General features: G+C 61.1%; 1 protein-coding gene across 7 annotated transcripts; it reads right to left on the reverse strand.

The window, feature by feature from the left end:
• Positions 1-6: 6 nt before the first annotated feature.
• NUMA1 (nuclear mitotic apparatus protein 1) lies at positions 7-19,060 on the reverse strand. 7 transcript variants are annotated; one of them, XM_055702826.1, is made up of 26 exons: positions 18,248-18,790; positions 15,799-15,871; positions 15,130-15,218; positions 14,033-14,112; positions 13,253-13,335; positions 13,092-13,172; positions 12,685-12,769; positions 11,878-11,992; positions 11,319-11,476; positions 10,514-10,631; positions 8,943-9,060; positions 8,440-8,580; positions 8,105-8,227; positions 5,983-7,611; positions 4,355-4,423; positions 4,111-4,221; positions 3,811-4,029; positions 3,563-3,720; positions 3,160-3,430; positions 1,796-2,045; positions 1,556-1,686; positions 1,270-1,446; positions 868-972; positions 689-772; positions 431-595; positions 8-184 (listed from the first exon to the last, which is right to left on the reverse strand). In XM_055702826.1, exons 2-26 carry the CDS (start codon positions 15,838-15,840, stop codon positions 158-160), a joined length of 4,629 nt encoding a protein of 1,542 aa, XP_055558801.1. In that variant the 5' UTR covers positions 15,841-15,871; positions 18,248-18,790; the 3' UTR covers positions 8-157. The 7 variants fall into 7 exon arrangements, with proteins under 7 accessions (XP_055558797.1, XP_055558801.1, XP_055558800.1 ...); XM_055702822.1 differs by having other exon boundaries at positions 7-595; positions 18,248-19,058; XM_055702825.1 differs by having other exon boundaries at positions 8-595; positions 3,220-3,430; positions 18,248-18,818.
• Positions 19,061-21,887: the final 2,827 nt, after the last annotated feature.

The following is a 21,887-nucleotide window of genomic DNA, read 5'->3' on the forward strand; positions in this document are numbered from 1 at the left end:
ATTTTACAAATAGAAAACTTGCAGTGTCTAGCCCCATCCCCCCTGGGGATGTATCCACAGTGCTGGGTGGGCAGAGGGAAGTGGGGGGTGCAGACTGGGTCCAGGGCAGAGCGAGCACGGGGGAGATAGGAGATACTTCCCCCCCAGGCAGGGCACCTCAGGACTTCTTTTCTTGGTGACTGGCCTGGAAGGGACAAAGCAGAGAGGAGACATTAGTGACTGTGAACCATGGCCACTGCCCTGGAGGTGGCTGTGCCCACACTTGGACCCTGCTGCCTCCGTGGCACTGCAGGGACTGGTTCCCCCCCCCCTTGCCTCCATGAGACCAGGGCAGGGGTTTGGGGCACTGGGGTGAGCATGTGCTTCTCCTTACAACGCCCCCCACTGCAGAAGGCTGGGGAGCTTGCTGCAGGGGGTTGGCTGTGCCTACCTTGTCCTTGGGGGCCTTGGCAGCAGCAATGCGGGGTGAGCGGCGGGTGCTGCTGCCAGATCTCTTGGATGAGGTTTGCTGCCAAGCCGCCCGGCGCAGCAGGCTGGTCCCCAGCCTCTTTGGCGTGTTGAGGATGCTAAACCCCAGCGACTGGTGCTTTCGCGCCTGTGGAAGAAGGTGCGGAACACAACAGGATGGTCATGACTTTCCCCCCCACTTTCCTTGCCAGAGCAGGCTGCTCCAGGCCCGGCTACTCACCTGCCCGCTGGGGCCTGGCTGCCCGCTGGGGCCTGGCAAGCTGCCCGGCTTGCTGAAGTCCTGGGGTGGCTGATGCTTCTCAGCCTGTAGAAGAAGGTGCAGAACAGGATGGTCATGACTTTTTTTTTCCCCCCCCACTTTCCTTGCCAGAGCAGGCTGCTCCAGGCCCTGCTGCTCACCTGCCCGCTGGGGCCTGGCTGCTTGCTCGGGCCCTCAGAGCTGCACGGCTCACTGCATTCCCTGCGGGGCTGGGGCAGCAGGAAGCAGCTGCTCCACTTCTTTGACTAGAATAAAGATGGGGGGAAACACAAGCTGGAACCATCATCTGGTGAACAGGAGCCCTGGTCACCCTTCCTGGGAGCTGTGGGGAGGGGAAAGCAGAAGGCTCAGACGTGCCAGCTCTGCCCTGGGGGAGGCACCAGCTCAAAAGGTCCCACTGCTGGCGTGGCCCAGCAACCCCCCTAACATCTGTAGAACATCTGTGGCTGTCCACCAGCCTTCATGGCCCCTCATCCCCAGCCCAGCTCCCAGGGAAGTTGTGTACCAGCCAGGACACTTGTGACAGGCTTAGCTCAGCTCACCTGGGGGGTGTCAGTCTCCTGGTAGGACTCATCCAGGAGGTGCTTCCTTTGCTGCCAGCTGCCAGCCAGGGTGCTGTGCCAAGTGGCCCTCTGAGGGGGCTGCATGCTGAATCGTCGCAGTGTCTCCTCTGGGTCACCAGTCTTCACCTGCTCATCGGTGATGGTCCCGCTGGAGGTCTGCGGAGGAAATGCAGAGGTGTCATCACCAATGCTCTCCATGCCCTTTCCTGTGGGCAGTTTGGGCCCAATGTGGCAAAGGAGCAGCCCACTTGCTGCCCCACCTTACCCTCTCCAGGGGGTAGCAGCTCTTCAGGTGGGGCGGGCAGGCCTGGTTACGCTGCTGCAGCTCTGCAATGCGCTGCCAGTCCAGCTGCTCTGGCTCATCCTGGCATGTGCCCAGGTAGATGTTGCTCTGGTCTAAACCCAAAAGCAGAGAAGGCTGAGGTGGGGATCCCAGGCAAAAAGTGGCCACCCCAAGCCAAGCCTGCCCAGCCCACAGCCCAGCCCGCCCCCTGCCCACACGCACCAAGGCTGGAGCTGTCCCTGCTCTGCAACTGCCTGGCAGAGCTGCGAGTGACCGGCCGGTAGCCGGGGAGGCCCAACAGTGCTGGATTGCTGGGGAGCTCCTGTGGGGAGGAGGTTTCCTGCTTGATGAGGGCCTCCCGGGAGAGGATGCTGGTGAGAGACCCTGTGGAGGTGCCAGGAGCAGCATTTGGGGGCTGAGCTGCTGAGGTGGTACAGGAGATGTCAGCACTGTCCAGTTGCTCAGTCTTGGCCTGTTTCCAGGAGGGGGAAATCCAGACATCACAGAAGGGTTTGGGCTGGAAGGGACCTTCAAGACCAGCCAGTCCCACCCCCCGCCAGGGGCAGGGCCCCCTCCCCCCAGCCCAGGCTGCTCCCAGCCCCGTCCAGCCTGGCCTTGAGCCCTGGAGGGATGGGGCACCCACAGCTGCTCTGGGCAGCCTGGGCCAGCGCCTCGCCGCCCTCACGGGGAAGGGTTTCTTCCTCATGTCCAACCTAAATCTCCCCTCTCTCAGCTTCAAGCCATTCCCCCCTGTCCCACCACTCCCTGCCCTTGCCCAAAGCCCCTCCCCAGCTTTCCTGTCGGCCCCTCCAGGCACTGGGAGCTGCTCTAAGGTCTCCCCGCAGCCTTCTCCTCCCCAGGCTGCACAGCCCCAGCTCTCCCAGCCTGTCCCCACAGCAGAGGGGCTCCAGCCCTCTGACCAGCTCCGTGGCCTCCGACAGGCCCACTCCGACAGGTCCGTGTCCTTCTGATGCTGAGGACCCCCGAGCTGGACACAGCGCTGTGGGGGGGTCTCAGCAGAGGGGCAGAGCCCCCTCCCTCGCCCTGCTGGCCACACAGGGTGAGGGACATGCAGGGACATGCTGAGTCTCTCATCCCCCAGCACCCCCAAGCCCTTGGCAGGGCTGCTCTCCATCCTTTCATCCCCCAGCCTGCATTGACATGAGGGCTTGCCCCCCCACCCCAACACCCAGGCACCAAAGCCCATAGCCCATCCCAGAGCCGCCCTTGCCCGGGGCTGGAGCACCCCTGGGGTGCTGTGCCCTGCAGCTGCTTGGCTGCTGCCCCACGGGGTGAGAGGCAGAGGGGAGGAAGCGGATAAAAGGCTGCACCTCCTGGGACCCCCTGTCCTCTCGCACTGCCCACTCAGCTGCCACGCCACGGGTTCTGAAGGGCTGAGCGGTCCTTGGCACAAGGGCACGTAGGGGGCACAAAGAGCCCCACAGCAGCTCAGGCTTCCTCGGGGTGGCCAGGCGATGGCTGCAGCCCCAGCCAACTGCAAGAGCATTGGAAGTAAGCTCCCCCAAGCCACCCCCTGTCTTTCCCTCCAGTCCCCAGTGAGCCCTGGGCTGCAGGGCACAGCAAACCATATCTCTTTCTGCAGGGGATCCCTGTCCTGCCCCACACCCAGGGGACCCACCACTCACTTTCAAGGTCGGTGGGGTCTTGTCTCCGGAGTGAAGCGAGAGGTCACCCAGGGAGTGGGCACTGGTCCCCAGGTGGAGTTGCCTGTGGCTGTGGCGAGGAGCGAAGTGGAGGCTCTCCAGGGATTCTGCCTTGCGGGGCAGCTGCTTGGATGCCAGTGACTCTTCATTGCCTGGTGGCACCGAGGCCTCCAGCTGTGGGCAGCCAGCCTTCCTGCAGATGGGGCATGACAGCAGCACGGACAGGCTTACCAAGCCCTCGGGGAACAGCAAGAACTGGGGACACTGGGGGTTTTAGCAACGCTGGCAGCAGGACGACCTCTGCTGAGCTGCAGTGTGCTGGTACCTGGTGGCATTAAGTGGCTGTGCTTCACCAACGCCGAGGTCAAGGCTGTCAGTGCTGAGATCAGCAGGGTTCTGGCAGAAAGTCTCCTGGCCCTTCAGCGTGTCTGCTGCCCCCTGGAACTTGCCAAGCTCCTGTAGCTGCTGATTGGCAAGCTCCACCTGGATGGGAAGGAAGGGATGGATCCTCAGAGAGCCAGCAACAAAGGGGAGGAGGAGGAAGGGTGTGGAGTCCTGCTGTGCTGTGCCCACCTGAGCCTCCAGACTGCAGACCTGGCTGGTGAGGTTCTGGCAGCTCAGTTCTGACTCCCTGACCTGCAGGATGCTCTGCTCCAGCTCCTTGGCCAACCTCTCTGACTCCATCCGCAGCTCCGCATTCTCTTTCTGCAGTTGCTCCATGGCCTTCAGCTTCTCTGCCAGATCCTGGTTCTGCTGCTTCTCTGCATCATAGCACATTTTTGCTTTCTCCATCTAGGATGTCAAGGAGAGAAAACCCATCAAGCTTCCTCATGGGGCACGGGGGCAGCAGGGCCATGCCAGCCCCTGCCATACCTGCTCTTTGTAGTGCTTGGCTGCCTGTTCCTTCTGGGTGAGCTGTGCCTGAAGCTCTGCCACCTTCTCCTGCTGGCGGGTGGCCTCTGCCTGCAGTTCCCCTTCCAGCACCTGTGGGCAGGGAAGAAATTGCCTTAGAGGCACCCCACACCCCTGCCTCCCCCAGCTGAAGCCCCTGGAGAGCCACCAACAGCTCGAGGGCTGGCCAAGAGCTCAGCCCTGCAGGATTTTGGCCCCTGTTTACCTTAACTCTCTGCTCCTGGGTTTGGACAGCCTTCTCGTGCTGGGTCAGCTTTTCATTCAGCTCCTCCACCTGAAAGTATGGGTCGGTCAGACCAGCTCCAGGCACAAGACTCCCATCTACAATCTTCCAGTGGAGGAGCATGTCCCTCCCCTCCAGCTCCGGGAGCAGGACACCGGAGGTTTCCTGCCCCGGGGGGCTGTTCAGCTGTACCTTCACGGAGCAAGCTCCCAGTACTTCAGGTACCACACTTGAGGCAGGCAAACACAGCTGCTCCATGTTAGTCTTTGCAGGGAGGAGGCTTGCACTACCTAAGTGTAAGGAGCAGCTGTGCACTGGAAGCAAAGCTGAGACCCCTTTAGGCCGAAGGGCGAGGGAAGCCAGCACAGTTATGCAATAACCAGTTGCCAGAGCAGGCATCTCCACTGCCAGCTGTTTGTTACCAGGGTAAAAGCAGGAGGCTCATCCCAATGTGGGCATCCTCTGTGCCAAGCCTCAAGCCATACAACTTGAGGGGAGCCTGTGCCCACTCAAGGGGAGGCATCCTAGCCCCAAGGGGATGCTTCTGTGGCTCATAAGTGGGGAGTGGCTGCTGGCAGCTTGTCCTTACAGACACGTGGGATGTGACACCATGGAAGAGCCAGGAAACCCTGCCAGGCCCCCAGACACAGCAGGAGCCCCAGGAACAGGCAGGCAGCTCATAAATCCTTCAGCAGTGGGTGTGCTCACTGCCTGGATGCCTGCAAGCTGCAGTCCCATGGGTCAGCTGTCGGTCTCAGCAAGCGGAGACGGCTGCCAGACCCTGGCTGCTGAGAGCTCCTGCCCAGCCAGGCTCTCCCTGCTCTGGGGGATGCTCAGGGAGCCCCCAACCCACCCCAGTCACAGCCACGAGGCCTCTGCAGGGTCCCTGGGCAGAGAAATGGGACTTTTCCAGCATTGTTTCCCCAAGTGCTAACCCATGCTCTGTCTGAGACCAATGCTGCTGTAAAGCGACCCACCTCTGGCCACATCTGGACCACCCGGTCTGGGAACACAGCCCCCTCCTCCCAGCAGCAGCCATTCCTGCCAACTGGGTGAGAAGCTGAAATTCAGTTCAAGAGAGTGGGAAAAACCAGAAGGAACAGGGTGCCCCAGCTCCCCCCAAATCCCTTTCTATCTGTGGACAAGGTACCACAGGACAAATGATCCTTTGTCAAGGAGCCCTGGATACTTTTGGCAGCCGGTCAGTGCTGGTGCACTGCCTGCCACATGCCCCATGGCCACACCAGGAGCATGAGAATGAGAAGCCATGCCAAGCCACGGGCACCCTTGTGAGTGGGCAGGAATGGCTTGAAGCTGAGAGAGGGGAGATTTAGGTAAGATATAAGGAAGAAACCCTTCCCCGTGAGGGCGGCGAGGCGCTGGCCCAGGCTGCCCAGAGCAGCTGTGGGTGCCCCATCCCTGGCAGGGCTCAAGGCCAGGCTGGACGGGGCTGGGAGCAGCCTGGGCTGGGGGGAGGGGGCCTGGGTGGTTGTGAGGTTCCTTCCAACCCAAACCCTTCTGTAATTCAGGTGTGCACAGAAGACCAAACATACCCATTTTCCTGGGGAGCTCCCCCAACCCACAGCCCACCCAATTGCAGGAGCCCCTACCTGAGCAGTCATCCTCCTCTTCTCCTCCAGAGCCACTGCCTTGCTGGTCTCATACTCATTAGTCCTTATCTCCAACTTGCGCAATACCTCCTCAGCCTCCTGCTGACTGCTGGCTGCCAGCTCCTGCAGCCGCTTCATATTCTGCGTATGCTGCTCCATGAACCGGCCCAGCTCCGCTTCAAGCCACTGCTGCCCACGGCTCCAGGTCTCCTCAGCCTGCTGCAGCCCTGCCAGCCGTGCCGCCTGCTCTGCTGCCTCTACCTGCAGCTGCCGGTTGGCCCAGTCCTGCTCTGCTAATCGCTCCCGCAGGGATGGCACTTCAGTCGCCTCCAGCCTGGCCTTTGCCAGCTCTGCTTGTAGAGCAGCCAGGGTTTTCGCCCTCTGCTCCAGCTCCTGGCAGTGCTGGCTCTCCAGGGAGGCACGCTCCACCTGGGCACTGTTAAACTCCCGCTGCAGGGCAGCAAGTTGCTGCTCCTTCTGGAGGCACTGGTCCTGGCAGACCTTCACCTCCTGACGCAGCTTGTCCTCCCGCTCTCTCTGGAAACGTTGGTCTCTCTTCAGAGCCTTGATAGTCAACCGCTGCTTCTCCAGCTCCTCTTTCCAGCTCTCCTCTGACCAGCCTTTCTCCTGCACTGCAGAAGAGAGGGATGCCAGCTCCTTCTCAGCAGCTGTGACAGCTGTTTTGCTCTGGGTCAGCTCCCTGCCCTTTTGTAGTTCCTTCTGCAGCTCCAATGCCTTCTCCTTCTGCTGGGCTGCTTCCCTCAAAGCCTCTGCCATTTCCGCCTTGGCTTCCACTTGCTCAAGGGTGGCCATAGCCTCCTGCTGCGCCAGCTCCTCCACTTGCAAACTAAGCACATGGCTCTCCTTCAGCTTCCCCTGGTAAAGGTCTTGGCTCAAGCCAGCTTCCTGCTCCCTGTCATGAGTCTTCTCCTCCAAGCTTTTGAGGGACATCTCTTTTGAGCAGGTAGCCTTGATGTTGTCCCCCTCCACATCCCTGCTCTGGGTGGCCTCTGAGAATCCCTGCAGTTTGTCCCCTTTGGGCACCCGCTCCTTGGCCATCTCCAAAGAAAGCTCTCCTTTCAGCTTGCTGACAGTCTTCTGCAGGTCCCTCAGCTCTTCATCCTGTGAGATGTTTTTCTGGCGGAGCTCATCCAGCTCCCCATCCTTCTCCTTCATCAGCTCCCAGCATCGGGCCAGCTCCTCCTGGTGCACCCTCTGCTCATTGAGCGAGTTTTGCAGCTGTTCCTCCAGCTCTGCCTTACAGGCTCGCTCAGCAGCACAGTCCACCTTGGCCCGTTCCACCTCCTGATGCAAGCATTCAGCTTCCTCCTCCCGGCGTGCCATCTCCCGCAGTGACTCCTCCAGCCTGGTACTCAGCAGGGTCAACTCCCTAGACAGTTTCTTTACCTCCACTTCCTGCTCCTGCTGCCTGCTGGGCTCGCTGGCCTCCCATGCCTGCAGGTCCTGCACCAGCCTCTCCCTGGCCTGGTGGCTCTCAGAGAGGGAGCTCTGAAGGCTGGCAACAAGGCCACTCAGCTGCTGCTTCTCCTCCTCCAGCCGCAGGATGGTGGCCTGGAGCTCAGCCCCTTTAGTGACAAGGCTGGATACCTCCTGCTTCAGCTCTTCCAGCTGGCAGAGCAAAGAGGAGGGAGGGGAAAAAACAACACACAGGTGTTACTTGAGCTGCATCCTACACTCTCACTGGAGAATCATGCACTGCATCCCAATGGGAGCTGCCTGGCACCTGCCTGCCCTCCCAGCACCCCCAGTGCACCCCAACACACCCCACCTTCCCCTTAGCCTTGGGCCACTCTGCTCTCTCAAACCAGAAGTCTTTTCCCACCATGCAGAGCCACCCCCTCCACAACAGATCAATGCTATGGGAGGCTGGGGGTGCCAGCAGCTACCCAGGAGCAGTATTTCTAAATTCAGCACAAAAGGGGCTCCCGCAGTGTGCTCAGCCCCACAACCCCCATCCAATAGCAGAGAGCAGCTGGCTCTGCCCTGCATGGCTTTGCCATGCATTCCTCCAGCACCTGCCACTCCCTCCAGATAGTTTTGCATCCAAGCACTGCCTGCCCTCACTGTGGGAGCCAGAGGCTCTCTCAAGACCCAGCTGTACCTTCAGTATGTCACCCATGACCTCTCCCTTCTCCTGGGTGCTGCAGTCCTCCAGCTTGGCCAGCTGGTCCTCCAGCACAGAAATCTTCCCCTGGAGAATCTCGATCTTCTCTTCTAAGTATTTCTGGTGACAGAGACATGGGATAGAGCACAGTGCAACACAAGGGAACCAAGCAAGGAGAGGCACAGTCACCCAGCTTTAAATTGACACCAGGTCTTGGCAAGCTCAGGGTTTCTCTCCTCACTGGGAGGGCAGCAGCCTGTCACATGGCAGGGAACCCTTCCCAGGAGTAGCAAGAGCAGGAGGCACTCACCACCCAGGCAGAACCCCCTCACCTTCTCCTGCAGGGAAGCACACAGCTCATCCTCCAGCTGTCCCTGCTTTTCCCGCGACTGTGCCAGGGTCACGTTGTGCTCCTCCGAGAGCTCATTCAGGGCTTCCTGCACCCGGACCATGCGGCTGGCAATCTCCCGCAGCTACAAAGAGAAAAAACCCTTATCCCAGAGGAGGGTCAGAGAGCACCCACACTGCCCAGCTGCCCTCTTCTAAGCACTAAGCACTGCAGCATCCACAGGCATTCCAGGTCCTGGGTGCTCATGCCCTGTACCAGCACTGCATGCCAGCAGCTCTGCCTAGCCCCTATTTTTCCCCCACCATGGTTCCCCTTCAGATCAGGATCTGGAGCCCAGAGCAGACTCAGTCACTTGGTCAAGGTCACGAGGCCAGTGGCAGAGCTATAAGCAACCCAGCAGCCATCACTGCCATCAAATCCTTCCTCCTGCATCCCATCACAAATGACTAGGCTATGGGGACAGGGAGAGGACACAGCATCCTGCACCTTGAAGGAAAGGTCCCCGTTCTCCTCAGAGAGCTGGTCGATTTTCCGCTCCATCTGGCCTTTTTCAGTCTTCAAGTCCTGGCACTGCTTGAGGGTGTTGTGCAGGCGCACCGTGAGGCTGTGGGAGAGGAGCCAAAGTTAAAACAAGGGGTGTGAGCCCAAGGCAGGTGAGGACACCACTGGGAACCAATGCTGCTGAACATTACTGAAGTACAAAGGTATCTCTATGCCATGGTGCAAAACTACCATAAATTCAGCTCTAGACTGGGTCACAATATGTCATCGAGTGGAGCAGAGATAAGCAATGTCTGTGCTTTGGAGGAGCCTGACTGCTCTGAACCGAGGGCAGAAGCCGCTGCAGGACTCCAGTCACCTCTCTGCAAAGTGAAATAAGTGAGGAAAGGACAAAAAAAAGGCATGGCACCTACTAGCAGAGGCTAGGCATCCTTCCCAAGTAAACACATTGCTGCACAGGGACAGGGCAAAGACCAGGATGCAGTGTGACAGGCAACAGAATTCAAGCATGTGACACCACCCAGTTCAGATCCAAACAAACTGGATCAAATTGGAGGGCCAGCAGCTGGGGAAGTGGCTCTAGTATCAGCCTTAGAGCCCTCAGTGACAGGCAAGTCCCATGCTAGCAGCACACTTTTCCCATAACAAGCATGCCTGTTCCCATGCAGGGTTTAGGGTAGGGAGTGGGGTGTTAGAACACGCTGTGTGGTTTGGGACTTGCCCCCTGCAATAAAAACAGGCTACAGGCTGCAACTGTCCTGACCACAAAGCACAGTGTGTTTGCTGGCCCAAACACACCCCAGGCTGCACTGCTGGCAGTGTAGCCAGTAGGGCTAGGGAGGGGGCTCTGCCCCTCTGCTGAGACCCCCCCACAGCGCTGTGTCCAGCTCGGGGGTCCTCAGCATCAGAGGGACACGGACCTGTCGGAGTGGGCCTGTCGGAGGCCACGGAGCTGGTCAGAGGGCTGGAGCCCCTCTGCTGTGGGGACAGGCTGGGAGAGCTGGGGCTGTGCAGCCTGGGGAGGAGAAGGCTGCGGGGAGACCTTAGAGCAGCTCCCAGTGCCTGGAGGGGCCGACAGGAAAGCTGGGGAGGGGCTTTGGGCAAGGGCAGGGAGTGGTGGGACAGGGGGGAATGGCTTGAAGCTGAGAGAGGGGAGATTTAGGTTGGACATGAGGAAGAAACCCTTCCCCGTGAGGGCGGCGAGGCGCTGGCCCAGGCTGCCCAGAGCAGCTGTGGGTGCCCCATCCCTGGCAGGGCTCAAGGCCAGGCTGGACGGGGCTGGGAGCAGCCTGGGCTGGGGGGAGGAGGCCCTGCCCCTGGCAGGGGGTGGGACTGGCTGGTCTTGAAGGTCCCTTCCAACCCGAACCATTCCATGATTCTGCAGCTGCCAAAGCCATCTCCTCTCCAGGGTGCAGCTGCAGAGGCGGCAGAGAACAAGAGGAAGGTTTGCCCTCACCCATTTACTGCACTGCTGGGGAAAGAGACAAACACAGACCCTGGGGACATGGGAGTGACAAGGACCTGCCTAGCAGGAGGGAGCAGACGTCCTGGATTACCTCTCATTCCTCTCCCTCAGCTCCTCCATTTCCTTTGGCTCCAGCTGGTCTGCAGCTTGCCTCTTGTTGAGCAGAACTAAGTGATCAATCCGCTGCTGCATCACGGTGATCTGAGCCTCTGCGGAAGGTGGCAAGAAAGGACCAGTTACCATCTTTTTATGACACCTGAACCCCGCCAACAGCACAGCGGGGGATGCGTTTCCTTCTTCCAAGCTGGTGAGGAGCCGCTGCTTAGAAAACCTTTGCAGCAGGAGAGGGAAGAGCCAGGCTGCCAGCACTGGTGCTCAGCATGGGTGTTGCTTCAGTCATGGCTCTTGTTGCCCAGGATATATAAGGGAACAGGAGAGGGAAGAAGGATCCTGGAGGCTCCATGTGTGTCTGGGGAAAACCCCAGGGTGGAGACAGCTTTAGATGCTGATGGCAAGACTCCTACACCTGCCAGCCTGCTCCAAATCATTTGGCAGGGGGACCAACAGCCATCTCAGAGTTGCAACAACAGCATCAGAGCTGTCTTGGCTCCCATCAGCAAGGCTTTCAGCATCATGCTTGGCTCCAGATTAACGGGGAAGGGTCCCCTTGGTCCACCATGGGGCCAGGCACAGCAAACCCCAAGCTGCCCTGTCTGCTTTGGAAAGCAGAAAAGCCCCAAAGCCACAAGCTGTGCTCACTTGGGGTCTGGCAGGATGGACCATGCACAAGCACAGCTGTGGTGGGGTCAAAGCCATAATACAGTCAGAGAAACCAGGCGAGGTCTCAGCCCCAGAAACCCCTCCCCACACCCCAGCATGGCCCACTAGCAACTGACCCTTCTCCATAATGAGCTTGAGATTCTCTGCCAGCTCCACCTCCAGCTCATCCCGGTTCTGTCTCTCAAAAGCCAGTTGCTTCTTCAGGCGTTGCAGCTGGAACTGAGGGGTCTGCATGACTCCCCCCACGGGCAAGAACGGTGTGCTGGGCAGCGGTCTGCCGAGAGGCACACCATGTAACTTACCCAGGGCTGACCACAGGGCAATGTCTCTCCCCGCACAGTCAAACCCGCTCTGGTTCCCCCATCTCAGAGGGGGTCACAGTGATAACTTCGAACCCACCCCAAGACAGGGGAGGACCACAAGCTGCTCTGGGAAGTCTCTGGGCCCATTAGGCTGAAATGAGCTGGGCTAAAAGGAGCCAATTACAGCCCAACCTCAACCTCACACCATAAATCCCCATGTCAAGCCTGAGCAGTTTGGAAGAGGACAACACCATGGCAGAAAAGGGTCTGTCAAGTCAGTGTGCAGCCCAGCTGCACCTCCAGGTCCCAGAAGGTGTCATTGGTTCCTCCCTCCCCTTGCTCCCCCTCTGCCAGCCAAAAGCTGAGGACGTACGAATCTGAGGAGGACACAATATTCTTCAGCTCCAGAAAACGCAGTTCTTGCTTGTGTGGGAAGGAGAACAGCAGGGAGTGCTCCTCGGAGCTGCTGCTGGATGCAGACAACGGTGCTGCAAAGCACAAGCGAAAAGCAGGCTGTGATCTTCACATTAATACCAGAAGGGAGGGTTTAGCAGCTGAAATCCCAGGTGCGCAGGAACAAATTCCAGGCCAGGGAGCCATAAACCTGCCTTACAACCCTGCCCCGGCACTCCACTCCCACCACAAAGCTGCACACATCCCACCTGCCTCACTCCTCCAGCAAAAGCAGCTTGTGCCACAAAGGCTGGGATGCTGCCAAGAGCCTGGCAGGCATAAGGCAGCCCTGCTCTTACAGAAGAGCTTACAGGGGACAGCACTCAGTCCTGGGCTGAGGGGATCTGGATGGTGTTGCTGCTTTTATGACTTGGCAGCTACAGCAGCACAAACAGGGAAAAAACCACAATGTTTTTATGCTCTAGAAAAGTGTCATCCATGCCGGTTTGGTGCTTTTGGCACAGGAGCCGTACAGGAAGATACAAGCAGCACTCAGCACTCAGTGTGCCGCAGCACTGCCCTCTGCAAGGTTATGGACTGTCTGTCCCACTCAGAGTTGGCACTTGGACATCACCACAGCAAACACATTAACCTCCCATCTTATCAGGCTGTTGCACTGGTGCCAGCCAGGAGAAAAACATGCCCAGTGCCTGTTATGCCTGCACAAGGCTTGGCCTGTTACTCCAGGCTGGTGCCACAGGACAGGCAGCCAGGACCTGGTGCTCACCTTTCCTCTGCAGAAACATCTCCAGGCTTTCATCCAGGCTTTCCTCACTATCCAGCACAAATTTGAGGATTGATGCCAGCTCAACCTGTGTCAGAGGAGCCACAGGGTCAGCAGCTGTGCTGCAGCAGCTGCGGTTCACGGGCAGAGTGGGGCCAGCCAGGCAGCAACCACAGCAGGCTTGGGGCAACAGGCAGCTCCCTGCCTGCCCGTGCCTGCACTGGCAAGTGCCCACACTCGCAGTTAGAGCATTTGATTGCCCAGATGCCCTGGCCAGCACTGCAGCACCCATCCCACACCATCTTTCAAGGGAACCCAGAACAGGAGGGCAGGTCTCAGAGGGCCCCCCAAAAGGCATCTCTGCTTCCCCCCACACCCCTGGTCCACAGCAGGAATCCAGAAGGGATTACCTGGGTCTCATAGTCAAACTCTTTCCAGTCCTCAGGGCTCTTGCAGCTCATGGAGGTGTAATACAGGAGCAGCACAGTCACCTGAAACGAGGCAGGTAAGCATCACCAACCCCAAGTCAGTCATCAGTGCCAGCTAGGAATAAAGCATGCCCTGCAGTTACCTTGGCCAACGCCAGCTCCTCTCCCTCCAGGAGTTTCTGTGACAAGACCAGGTTCTCTGCAGCCAGTTTGTGCTTGCAGTACTCTGCAATGTGAAGCAGGATTCCCATTCACACAGGAGCCCCTACCACTAAGCATGCTGCCTGCCAGCCCGTGGCACATGTCCACCCCCTGAAGTGATGTGTTTGGGTTGGGGGACACCAGGATGCATCCCCAGGTAGAAGGGGTGCAGGGTGGGCTGGGCTCCAGAGCCAAGCCCCCAGTGCTCAGCCTCTGCCATTAAGTCTGATGGGCTTTTTTCCCCCCCTCCCTGGCAACTTCCCCCTCAGTCCCAGCCTCCCCACCTCACCCTCGGCATCTCTTTGTGCTTTTGGCTCCTCCTCCACCAGCAGAGTCACATCTATGGAGGGTGGGATACAATGTCTCCCCTTCCAGGAAAGGGCAAGCAGAAGTGCAAGACTACCCTCCTAGGATTCCTGCTCAGTTTTATGTTTTCCCATGGAATGTGAGCAGCTTGAAGCCAGGCACCGGGCTAGGAATACCACCCCAAAGCAGCATCACCAGAGTAGCCACCAGCACCCTGTCCTTTGCATCAAGCGCGCTCTAGCAAGGCTTTCCATTGGGAAGCTTTCCTCACACACGCTGCCACAGGGCCAGGGCAGCCCTGCCTGCACATCACGAAGCTGCCAATGCAGCAGAGAGTCACTTTGGGAAGGGGGAAGCCTGCAGACACAAGACCAGACCGAGCAGGGGCAGCCACTTCCCCCAGGGACAGCTCTTACTCTCCAGGAAGCCACAGATGAAGGAGATCCTCTCTGGCAGTGGCTGCTCCAGCACAGACTCCCCCTCCTTGCTCCTGTGGCTAGAAGAGTGTACAGGTTGCATTAATGCTTTGCCGAGGAATTAAACAAATGGTGCTCCTTTCCCCCACTCCCCCAGCAGAGCTTGCTGAGCAAGAGGCATGATGCTGGCCTGCCCTATGCCCCCATGCCAGGGTGGGTGGTGAAGCAAAAGCCAACCACACCATGCCCAGGAGCAGGCACAGACGCTCCTGGCAGCCCTGGCAAACATGGCTGTGTTTGGTGAACAGCCTGAGACAGGCAGCCAGCCCCCCGGCGCATGTGTCCAAGCACTGCTGGCCTCCACCGCTTCCTCCTCTGCCTGCCAGCCTCAGCATCGAGCTGGCAGCATCCCCACCAGGCAGGGAGGTACCACAGGGGACAGGAGGTCATGCGTGGAGCCAGTTGTTTTACTTGCTATCGCAAAGTGTCACCTTTCGTGGGAAACAGCATTTTGGAGACACGCAAACCCCTCTCCCTTCCAGGTCACTGCTCTGGACCCCACACTGGATGGGGCTTGCAGGTTTCAATTGCCCTGGCTCACAGGCAACAAACACAGCTCCTGACGGAGGCATTTCTCCCACCACAGGTCCCAGGACAGAGCAAGCAGGCTCTGTCATGCCTGTATCATACTCGGAAGCAGTACATTATCTACACAGGGAGGCTGCCAAGCAGGGCAGCCCAAAAGGCTTATCATCCCATGCATGGTGGGTTTATGCATGAAGGAGCCACAGTGTGAAGGCACAAGCCCTGTGTTTCATTGCAGCGGGCTTCAGAACACACCCGACAAAGTGCTGCTTATGCAGGTGCTGTGCTTTGCTGGAACTTCACAGAGGAGCTGGAGATCCAGCATCAGGTCTGCCAGAGGAGGAAGATCCCAGGACTCCCACTCCCACCCTGCCAGACAGGGACCACACTTGCAGCCAGAGGCTCTTGGAGGCCAAGGCCATGGCTCTGGGATGCAGCCCCAAGCATGCTCACTGCCACCTTTCAGACAAGCCAGGCAGCTTGAAGAGTGCTCCCCAGCTCCCCATACTCACATTTTGTTGATGATTCTGATGAAGACACTGCAGTCCTGGAGCTGTGACAGATCATCAAGGGGATGAGTACAAGCTTTTGTGCTGTTCACCTAGAAACAGGTGAAGACAGTCAGAAGACAACACCACACCACACTATGCCACCTCACACTCCTGGCAGGAGACAAGATTGGTCTGCATGTGACAGCAAAGCCAGCCCTCCCAACCATCCCTGCCTGGCCTAGGCAAAAGCTGAACACAATCCCCACAGCCAGACAGGCTGGCACAGGTCTCATATCACGCTGCAATGTTTTGCTCCGGCAAAGCACTGATTTGCAAGGCAGACCCAACAGCCCCTTCATGGTCCAGCTGCTGCTTACATCCCAAGCCTGCTGCCTGCTCCAGCTCAGCTCCAACTCCCAGGCAGTTTCCACAGCCAGACCAAGCTGTTCTGGCATCGCTAGTTACTCAACAAGAACAGTGAGCAAGGCTTCTCCTGCAGACACCCACCTGGCCAGGAACAGCAAGGACTCAGCTGCCCCAAGACCTGCCCCAGCCACAATCCCTCCCTTGACCAGCCCAGACATTGTGCCCCCAAGGAGCTGCCAGTGCCGGCGGCAGCTGGCACACACCCAGGCACCATGTCCCATGTCCCTATGGGGCAAGCTATGGTGGAGGAGAGGGAGGCTTTACCCAAGCAAGGAGAGCCGCAGCTCTCGCTTCGTGAAGAGGCATCTTCGCACAGCTGCCAGGTCACTGCCCAGACCTAGGGATGTCAACAAAGGGGGGAGGGGGATGGTGTGAGGCAATTGAGGCCAAACATAGTAATTACATTAATACATGGCTTGCACACAGCACCGGGCACTCCCTCTGTGCCTGGCTGGCTGTGGGTTGTACGGAGGCAAGCAGCCGGCACCCTCCTGCTTTTCAGCAGTCACCGAGCAGGAAGCAGCACTGCCAAGCAGCAGCCAGGTCCTTGTCCCACAGCCCCCCGGGATTTACCCCTGGAGGTCGGGATCCCAATGAGCAAGGCTCAAGGAAAACCATTGCTCAGGCTCCTCATCACCAGCACCTCCTGCCATGGCTCCTTCCCCCCCCCTCCCCCACCCAAACTTTGCTGAAGTTTAAGAGACATTTAAAAGCACTGTAGGGATGCTGTACCAAGAGCCACAGTGGTCTTGTGGAATGGGCAAGAGCAGGGAAAGAAATAAAATAAAATCCCCCAGTGCTGTGCAGAGAGGCAGCCTGCCCCAGCAGGACGAGGCAGCCACGAATTGTGGTGTGGCCCCTGGGGAGCAGAGGGGGACCAGAGATCAGTGGCAAACAAGCACCCAAACTAGGCAAGATAACCAGCTCCAGCCAGGAGCGCAGTGGGAGCCACAGAGAGCACGGCCTGCCAGGCCTCGGCAGGCAGAGGGATCTCCCGCAGACCTCAGAGCAGAAGGAAGTTTAGAAAAAGAAAGAAAGAGGAGGGAACCCAGGCTGCTGGGGGCCTGGAGCTGGCCCTGCCCACCCAGGAAGGGGCTGAGCTCCCACCGCGGTACTGCCCAAAGCTGCTCAGCTGTCCTCCCAGCTGCATGGCCACTGGCCCCCAAAATGCCAGCAGGGTGGGAACCAGGGCTCCCTCATCCCCCACCACCCGGCTGCTGGGACCCCTCAGGGGGCAGGCTGGCTGCCCACTCTGCCCCCGGCCAGGACACAGCCACAGGGGCTGGAAGGAGCCTGCAAAGGCCACCAGGCCCAAAACAAGCCCGGTGAGGCAGCAGCCAAGCCATCTGAGCACTGCCAGCTCCCCTTCCCACTGACACCAGTGCTAAGGAGAACCACCTGCCAGGGGTGGGGGGAGCCCCCAGGCACTGCTGCACTGAATGGGGGTGGGGATGAGCCCCCCCCCGTTCCCAGGATGGGGGATCGCTGCCAGGCACTCTCTGGCAACCTCCACCTCCATGCTGGGCATCCCCAGTGTCACCGAGGTAGTCCTCCCGGCAAGGGAGCTGGTGGGAACAGACCTGAACAGTGGCAGAGGCCAAGCAGGGCCCCCACCAAAAATCACCCAGATGGGGAGGGTGCTCCTCAGCTCCTTGCCCCGTGCTGCACCCTGACGGGCCAGGAGCCTGCCTGGGATCCACAGCTTTCCCTGGGAACACCCAGCACATGACAGCCACAACGGCTCTGGGGGACACGGAGCTCCCACTGCCTCTGTCAGCTCGGCTGGGGAGCGCAGGATCCTCGGCAGGACAGGTCCTCCCTGCAATCTGCCTGAAAACCAGTTCCTCTCCCCCACAGCCGTGGCACACGGCCTCTCGGCACGCAGCACCCCTTCGGCCCCACAGCCAGGGGGGCAGCACGCCCGGGCCGGGGCCTCTCCCCCAAAGCCCTCCCGAACCGCCCTGGCGAAACGCGCGCCCTGAACGCCAGCTCCCGCCAGAGACGGCCGCATCCTGCCGAGCGCCCCCGGCAGCGCCGCGCTGGGCGCTACCCGCGCCGGTCTGCGGGAGCGCCGGTGCCCGGCGAGAGGCTGGGATGAGCGAGGCTGCCCGCTCCTGCCCTCGCCACAGCCCGGCCCGTCGCTGCCGACACCAGCCGCCCCGAGCGCTCGGCCAGCGCCGCCGGCGCTGCCCGGATCCAGGCCGCAGCAGAGGGGCAGCGGCGGGGAGCCCGCTGCACCCGCACCGAGCGCGGCAGCTGCTGCGGGCGCTTCCCAGCCCCGGCCCTGCGGAACGAGCCGCGGCGGCCCTGGCGGCATCGTCCTTCGCCGCCCCCCGCCAGCGCCCGCTCGGTCCCGAACACGGCGCTGCGCAGCCCCGCGGCTCCCGCCGGAGGGACGCGGCCGCCAGCCAGCCCGGGCGGGGGGTCGCGCTGCGGGAAGCGCCCAGCGGCTCACCCAGGCAGGGCGGGCGACCCGCTGCTGCCCCCCCGGCAGGGCCGGGCCCGCGCCCGGGGGGCACAGCCCGAGCGCCCGGACGGTGGCGAACCCCGCTCGGTCGCCCGCGCCCCGATGCGAGTCGGGGAGTCACAGCGCAGGGGTCACGGCGCACCGGGGCGGGAGCCGCACGCTGCGGCTCCGCACCGGGAGGCGGTGAGCCTCTGCCCCGCCGCAAGCAAACGAGGGAGCGGGATAAAGTCTTCGTCGGCGCCTTACCGGGGGCGTGCCGGGTTGAATCCGCCATGAGCGCTGGCAGCCGGCGGCCACGCACAGACGTTGTTGTGCTTCTCCTCGGCGGGGCTGGCAGGCGGCGGCTGCCCTCCCTGGCCCTGTGCCACCCACGTCACGGCGCCACGGCCGCGCTCCTTAAAGGCGCACAGCGCGGAACGCCGCCCGGCAGCCGCGGGGAAAGGGCCGCGGCGGCTTCAGCCGCGCTCGCTGCCCGCGCCCTGCCCGCGCCCCGGCTGACGGAAGGCTGGCGGGGCTGGCACAGCCCTGCCCTTGGCCCCAGCGCAGCGGCAGCACCGGCCGCTCGGCAGGGAAGGGTGCTGGGGGCCCCGCTGCCAACGTTCCCCTCCCCCGGCTCCTGCTAACCTGGCTGCAGCCACAGCACGGCTGACTCCCAAGAAACTCCCCCCCCGCCTCCAAGCGGCTGCGGATTCACCCCCGGAGCAGCGCCGCAACCCGCCGCCGGCGGATGCCACAGTCAGCAGCCGGCCCGGGGCGCTGCGGGACCCCTGCCTTCGGTCCAGAGCGGCAGCTGCCACAGCCCTGCCTGCACCCAGGGACCCAGCTGCCGCTCAGCGCCGGCAGGGAGCGGCCGAGGGAGGGACACCTGGCCCTCGCCGGGGGCCCTCGGGAGCCACCCCTGGGGCGTCTGGGAAGGCCGAGGCTGGTTGAGGCCACAGGATGGCGCTGCCCCAAGCACGGCAGCGAGGGGCCCGTACCCTGCAGGTAGCGGAGAAAGTTCTAAACCGGCTCCAGGGGCAGCAGGAGCAGCCCCGGGGGGGCACGGCCATCACACACCGCTGGATAAAGCGGAGTGTGTGTGCGTGCAAGCAGCCGGGAACTGAAGGAAGACCCCCAGGAGCCACCGTACCCCAGCTGTGTCCCCCGTCTCCCGGGAAAGGGACACCGCTGAGCTCGGCCGGAGACGGAGGATCGGCCGCGGGCGGGCGAGACGTGAGAACGCGGCGCGGCAGGACTCCGGCTCGGAGCCGCCGCAGGGCTCTGGCCACGCGGACCGAGCGGGACTCGCCCCGAAGCTTTTCTTACCGGCTGGGGAGGTGAAGCCGCGGTCAGCCGGGGACGGCGCGGGGAAGGGGCCGCAGCAGCCGGGCACACGGCTGCGGGCAGGCTGTAGGCTCAGGTCTTCCTCCGGCAAAGCGCCAACGTGGCTCGCAGCCGTGCTCGGTGCGGGGCTGGCACACGGCAGCGACGGCCAGGGGGCCCTCCACGGAGCCCCAGCGGCAGAGCGGCCAAGACCCCGCCGACGCCGGAACGAGGCGGGAACGGCCGCTCGGCGAGCCGCGCACTGAGCCCCAGCTGCCGCCGCTGCGGTTGAAATACCAGGGCCCGCCCCCGCCGCCTCACCATTGGCTGCTGCCGGGGCGGAACGCGCGGCGGGTGCGAGAGTGACGGGGGGGACTACAAATCCCAGCGGCCGCTGTGCGCGGGCCGAGTCTCGCCTTAGCCGCTTGGAACGCCGGGAGAACGTTGCATGGCAACGGCGGGGGGGGGGGGTGGCGCTCCCGCGACGGGTTCGGGGACACCCGCGGGGCCCCCTGCAGCAGGACCGGGGCCGGCGTGAAGCCGCGGGAAGGGGCGCCCCTGTGAGGGTACGGGGACACGTGGGGGGGGGGCTCCAGGCCGATACGGGACCGGGCGTGAGGCGGAGGGGCTAAACTTCAAATCCAGTCTTAGCTTTTCTCCGTGACTGACTTTACAGTATCGCATAAAGTGGGCAGCTGCTGCCAGGGCTCGGGCACGCGCGCAGGGAGCAGCGTTTCCTGATGGTCAGAGGGACCCTCCGGTGTTCCAGGGTCTGCCCATGGCCTCTGGGCCGGGCACGGGGCGGCCACTGATGCGAGGTCCCTGTGAGGTGTCCCTGCGAGGGCTTACTGTGAGGGGTCCCTGTGAGGGTCCCTCTGAGGAGATCCTGTGAGGGGATCCTGTGAGGTGTCGCTGTGAGGGGATCCTGCAAGGTGTCCCTGTGAGGGGTCCCTGTGAGGGGTCCCTGTGAGGGGATCCTGCGAGGTGTCCCTGCGAGGGGTCCCTGCGAGGGGATCCTGCAAGGTGTCCCTGCGAGGGGATCCTGCAAGGTGTCCCTGTGAGGGGATCCTGCGAGGTGTCCCTGTGAGGGGATCCTGCGAGGTGTCCCTGTGAGGGGTCCCTGCGAGGTGTCCCTGTGAGGGGATCCTGCGAGGTGTCCCTGTGAGGGGTCCCTGCGAGGTGTCCCTGCGAGGGGTCCCTGTGAGGGGTCCCTGCGAGGGGATCCTGTGAGGTGTCCCTGTGAGGCAGAGGGGCCGGGACTCCCGTCGGGGTCAGGGACACGCGTAGGAACGGGCGCCTGGAGGGGGCCCAGGGCTGGCAGGCCACCAGGAGGGGGTTTCTTGGGGGCAGGGGGTCCTGGGGGGCCGTCAGCTCCCAACGCGGATGGGACCCAGGGGATCTCTGGCCTGGGACCCACGCTCAGGGGGCTGGTTCGCACAAGGGACCGGGGCAGGGCACACGCCTGCTCTGAACTCCAGATGACCACGCTCTGCTGCAGTGTGTAGCTGTGCGTTACAGAGACCGGGGCACAACGCTGAGGCCGAGCTGACTCTCTAAAGCTGTTGGAAGCGACAAACGAAGGGGCTTCTAATCGAGGGGGGCAGCCTTGGGAAGCGGGGGGGGGGGGGGGAAGGAACGGACGGGGAAAAGATCTCGGTTGTCCAGTTTTGTAGGGAACGAAAACAGTGTGGTGTTTGACAGTGATAATGTGCAGCTGTGGCCTTGCTTTGACGATGTGCAGCTCTGATCCTGCAGCAAAGATGTAAATAACTTTGAGGGAGTATGAGAATAAACCTGGATGAGACAGAAACAAGGGGGAACGTGATCTCACCTCTAGAGGATAAGGGAACAGCAGAGTCGCCTGTAGTGAGCAGGGGCTGGGTGCATGGACAGTAGAGCTTCAGAAATAATAAAGCTTTTAGCAGCGCACGTACAGAGTATAAATTATAAAAGCTGTAACTAAGTAACAATAAATGTCTTTGCCTCACAATCCTTGCAAGGTCCGTGCCTCGTATGCCACAGAAGTTATGCAGGAAGAAGCCTCTGAGTGAGGAAGTTCTGGCCCCGAGGGGAGAGCAGCCGATAAGGCCTTGCAACCCCCAGAAAGTTGGTCGAAAGTAGGGCAAAGGTGACTGTGGCAGTGGGAGATCGCGACCTCGGACTCACATGGCCCCCGAGAGAGGGCAGCCCCCGCTTGGGGAGATGCGCCCTCAATAAACACCTTCAGCAGCACTGCCTGAGGGTGCGCACTAGTTTGCACGAGAAGTGAGACACTTGTAACCAGCCCTGTGCGTGAATGAAAATGAATGTATCATGCATGCTGGATGTGCAAGGGCTCTGCTGTATATAACGTGTCCTCAAGCAGCTCGGTGTGCACGCTAGGAGGAAATCTCCCCTGTGCATCCAGCAGTGCAATAAACTGCCATCAGCTTTCTAAACTATCGTTTGATTTGGAGAATTTTCTTGGTTGCAATTTTTGGTAACACACAGAGGCCCAGGGCAGGGTAGGGACATGTGTGGATGTGCGTGGGGGTTACCTGCAGGAACCCCAGGGTTGGTGCAGGCCCACTCTGCCCCATAGCAC

Source organism: Falco cherrug, chromosome 2 (genome assembly GCF_023634085.1).
Source record: "Falco cherrug isolate bFalChe1 chromosome 2, bFalChe1.pri, whole genome shotgun sequence".
Taxonomy (NCBI): domain Eukaryota; kingdom Metazoa; phylum Chordata; class Aves; order Falconiformes; family Falconidae; genus Falco; species Falco cherrug.

Coding starts and splice junctions, on each gene's coding strand:
- NUMA1 (XM_055702822.1), bottom strand. CDS start 15,840: ATGCCTCTTCACGAAGCGAGAGCTGCGGCTCTCCTTGCTTGG. Junction 11,477..11,877: donor ATTGTGTCCTCCTCAGATTC/GTACGTCCTCAG, acceptor GCCTCTCGGCAG/ACCGCTGCCCAGCACACCGT. Junction 8,228..8,439: donor GTGCTTCCCTGCAGGAGAAG/GTGAGGGGGTTC, acceptor CTCTGTCACCAG/AAATACTTAGAAGAGAAGAT.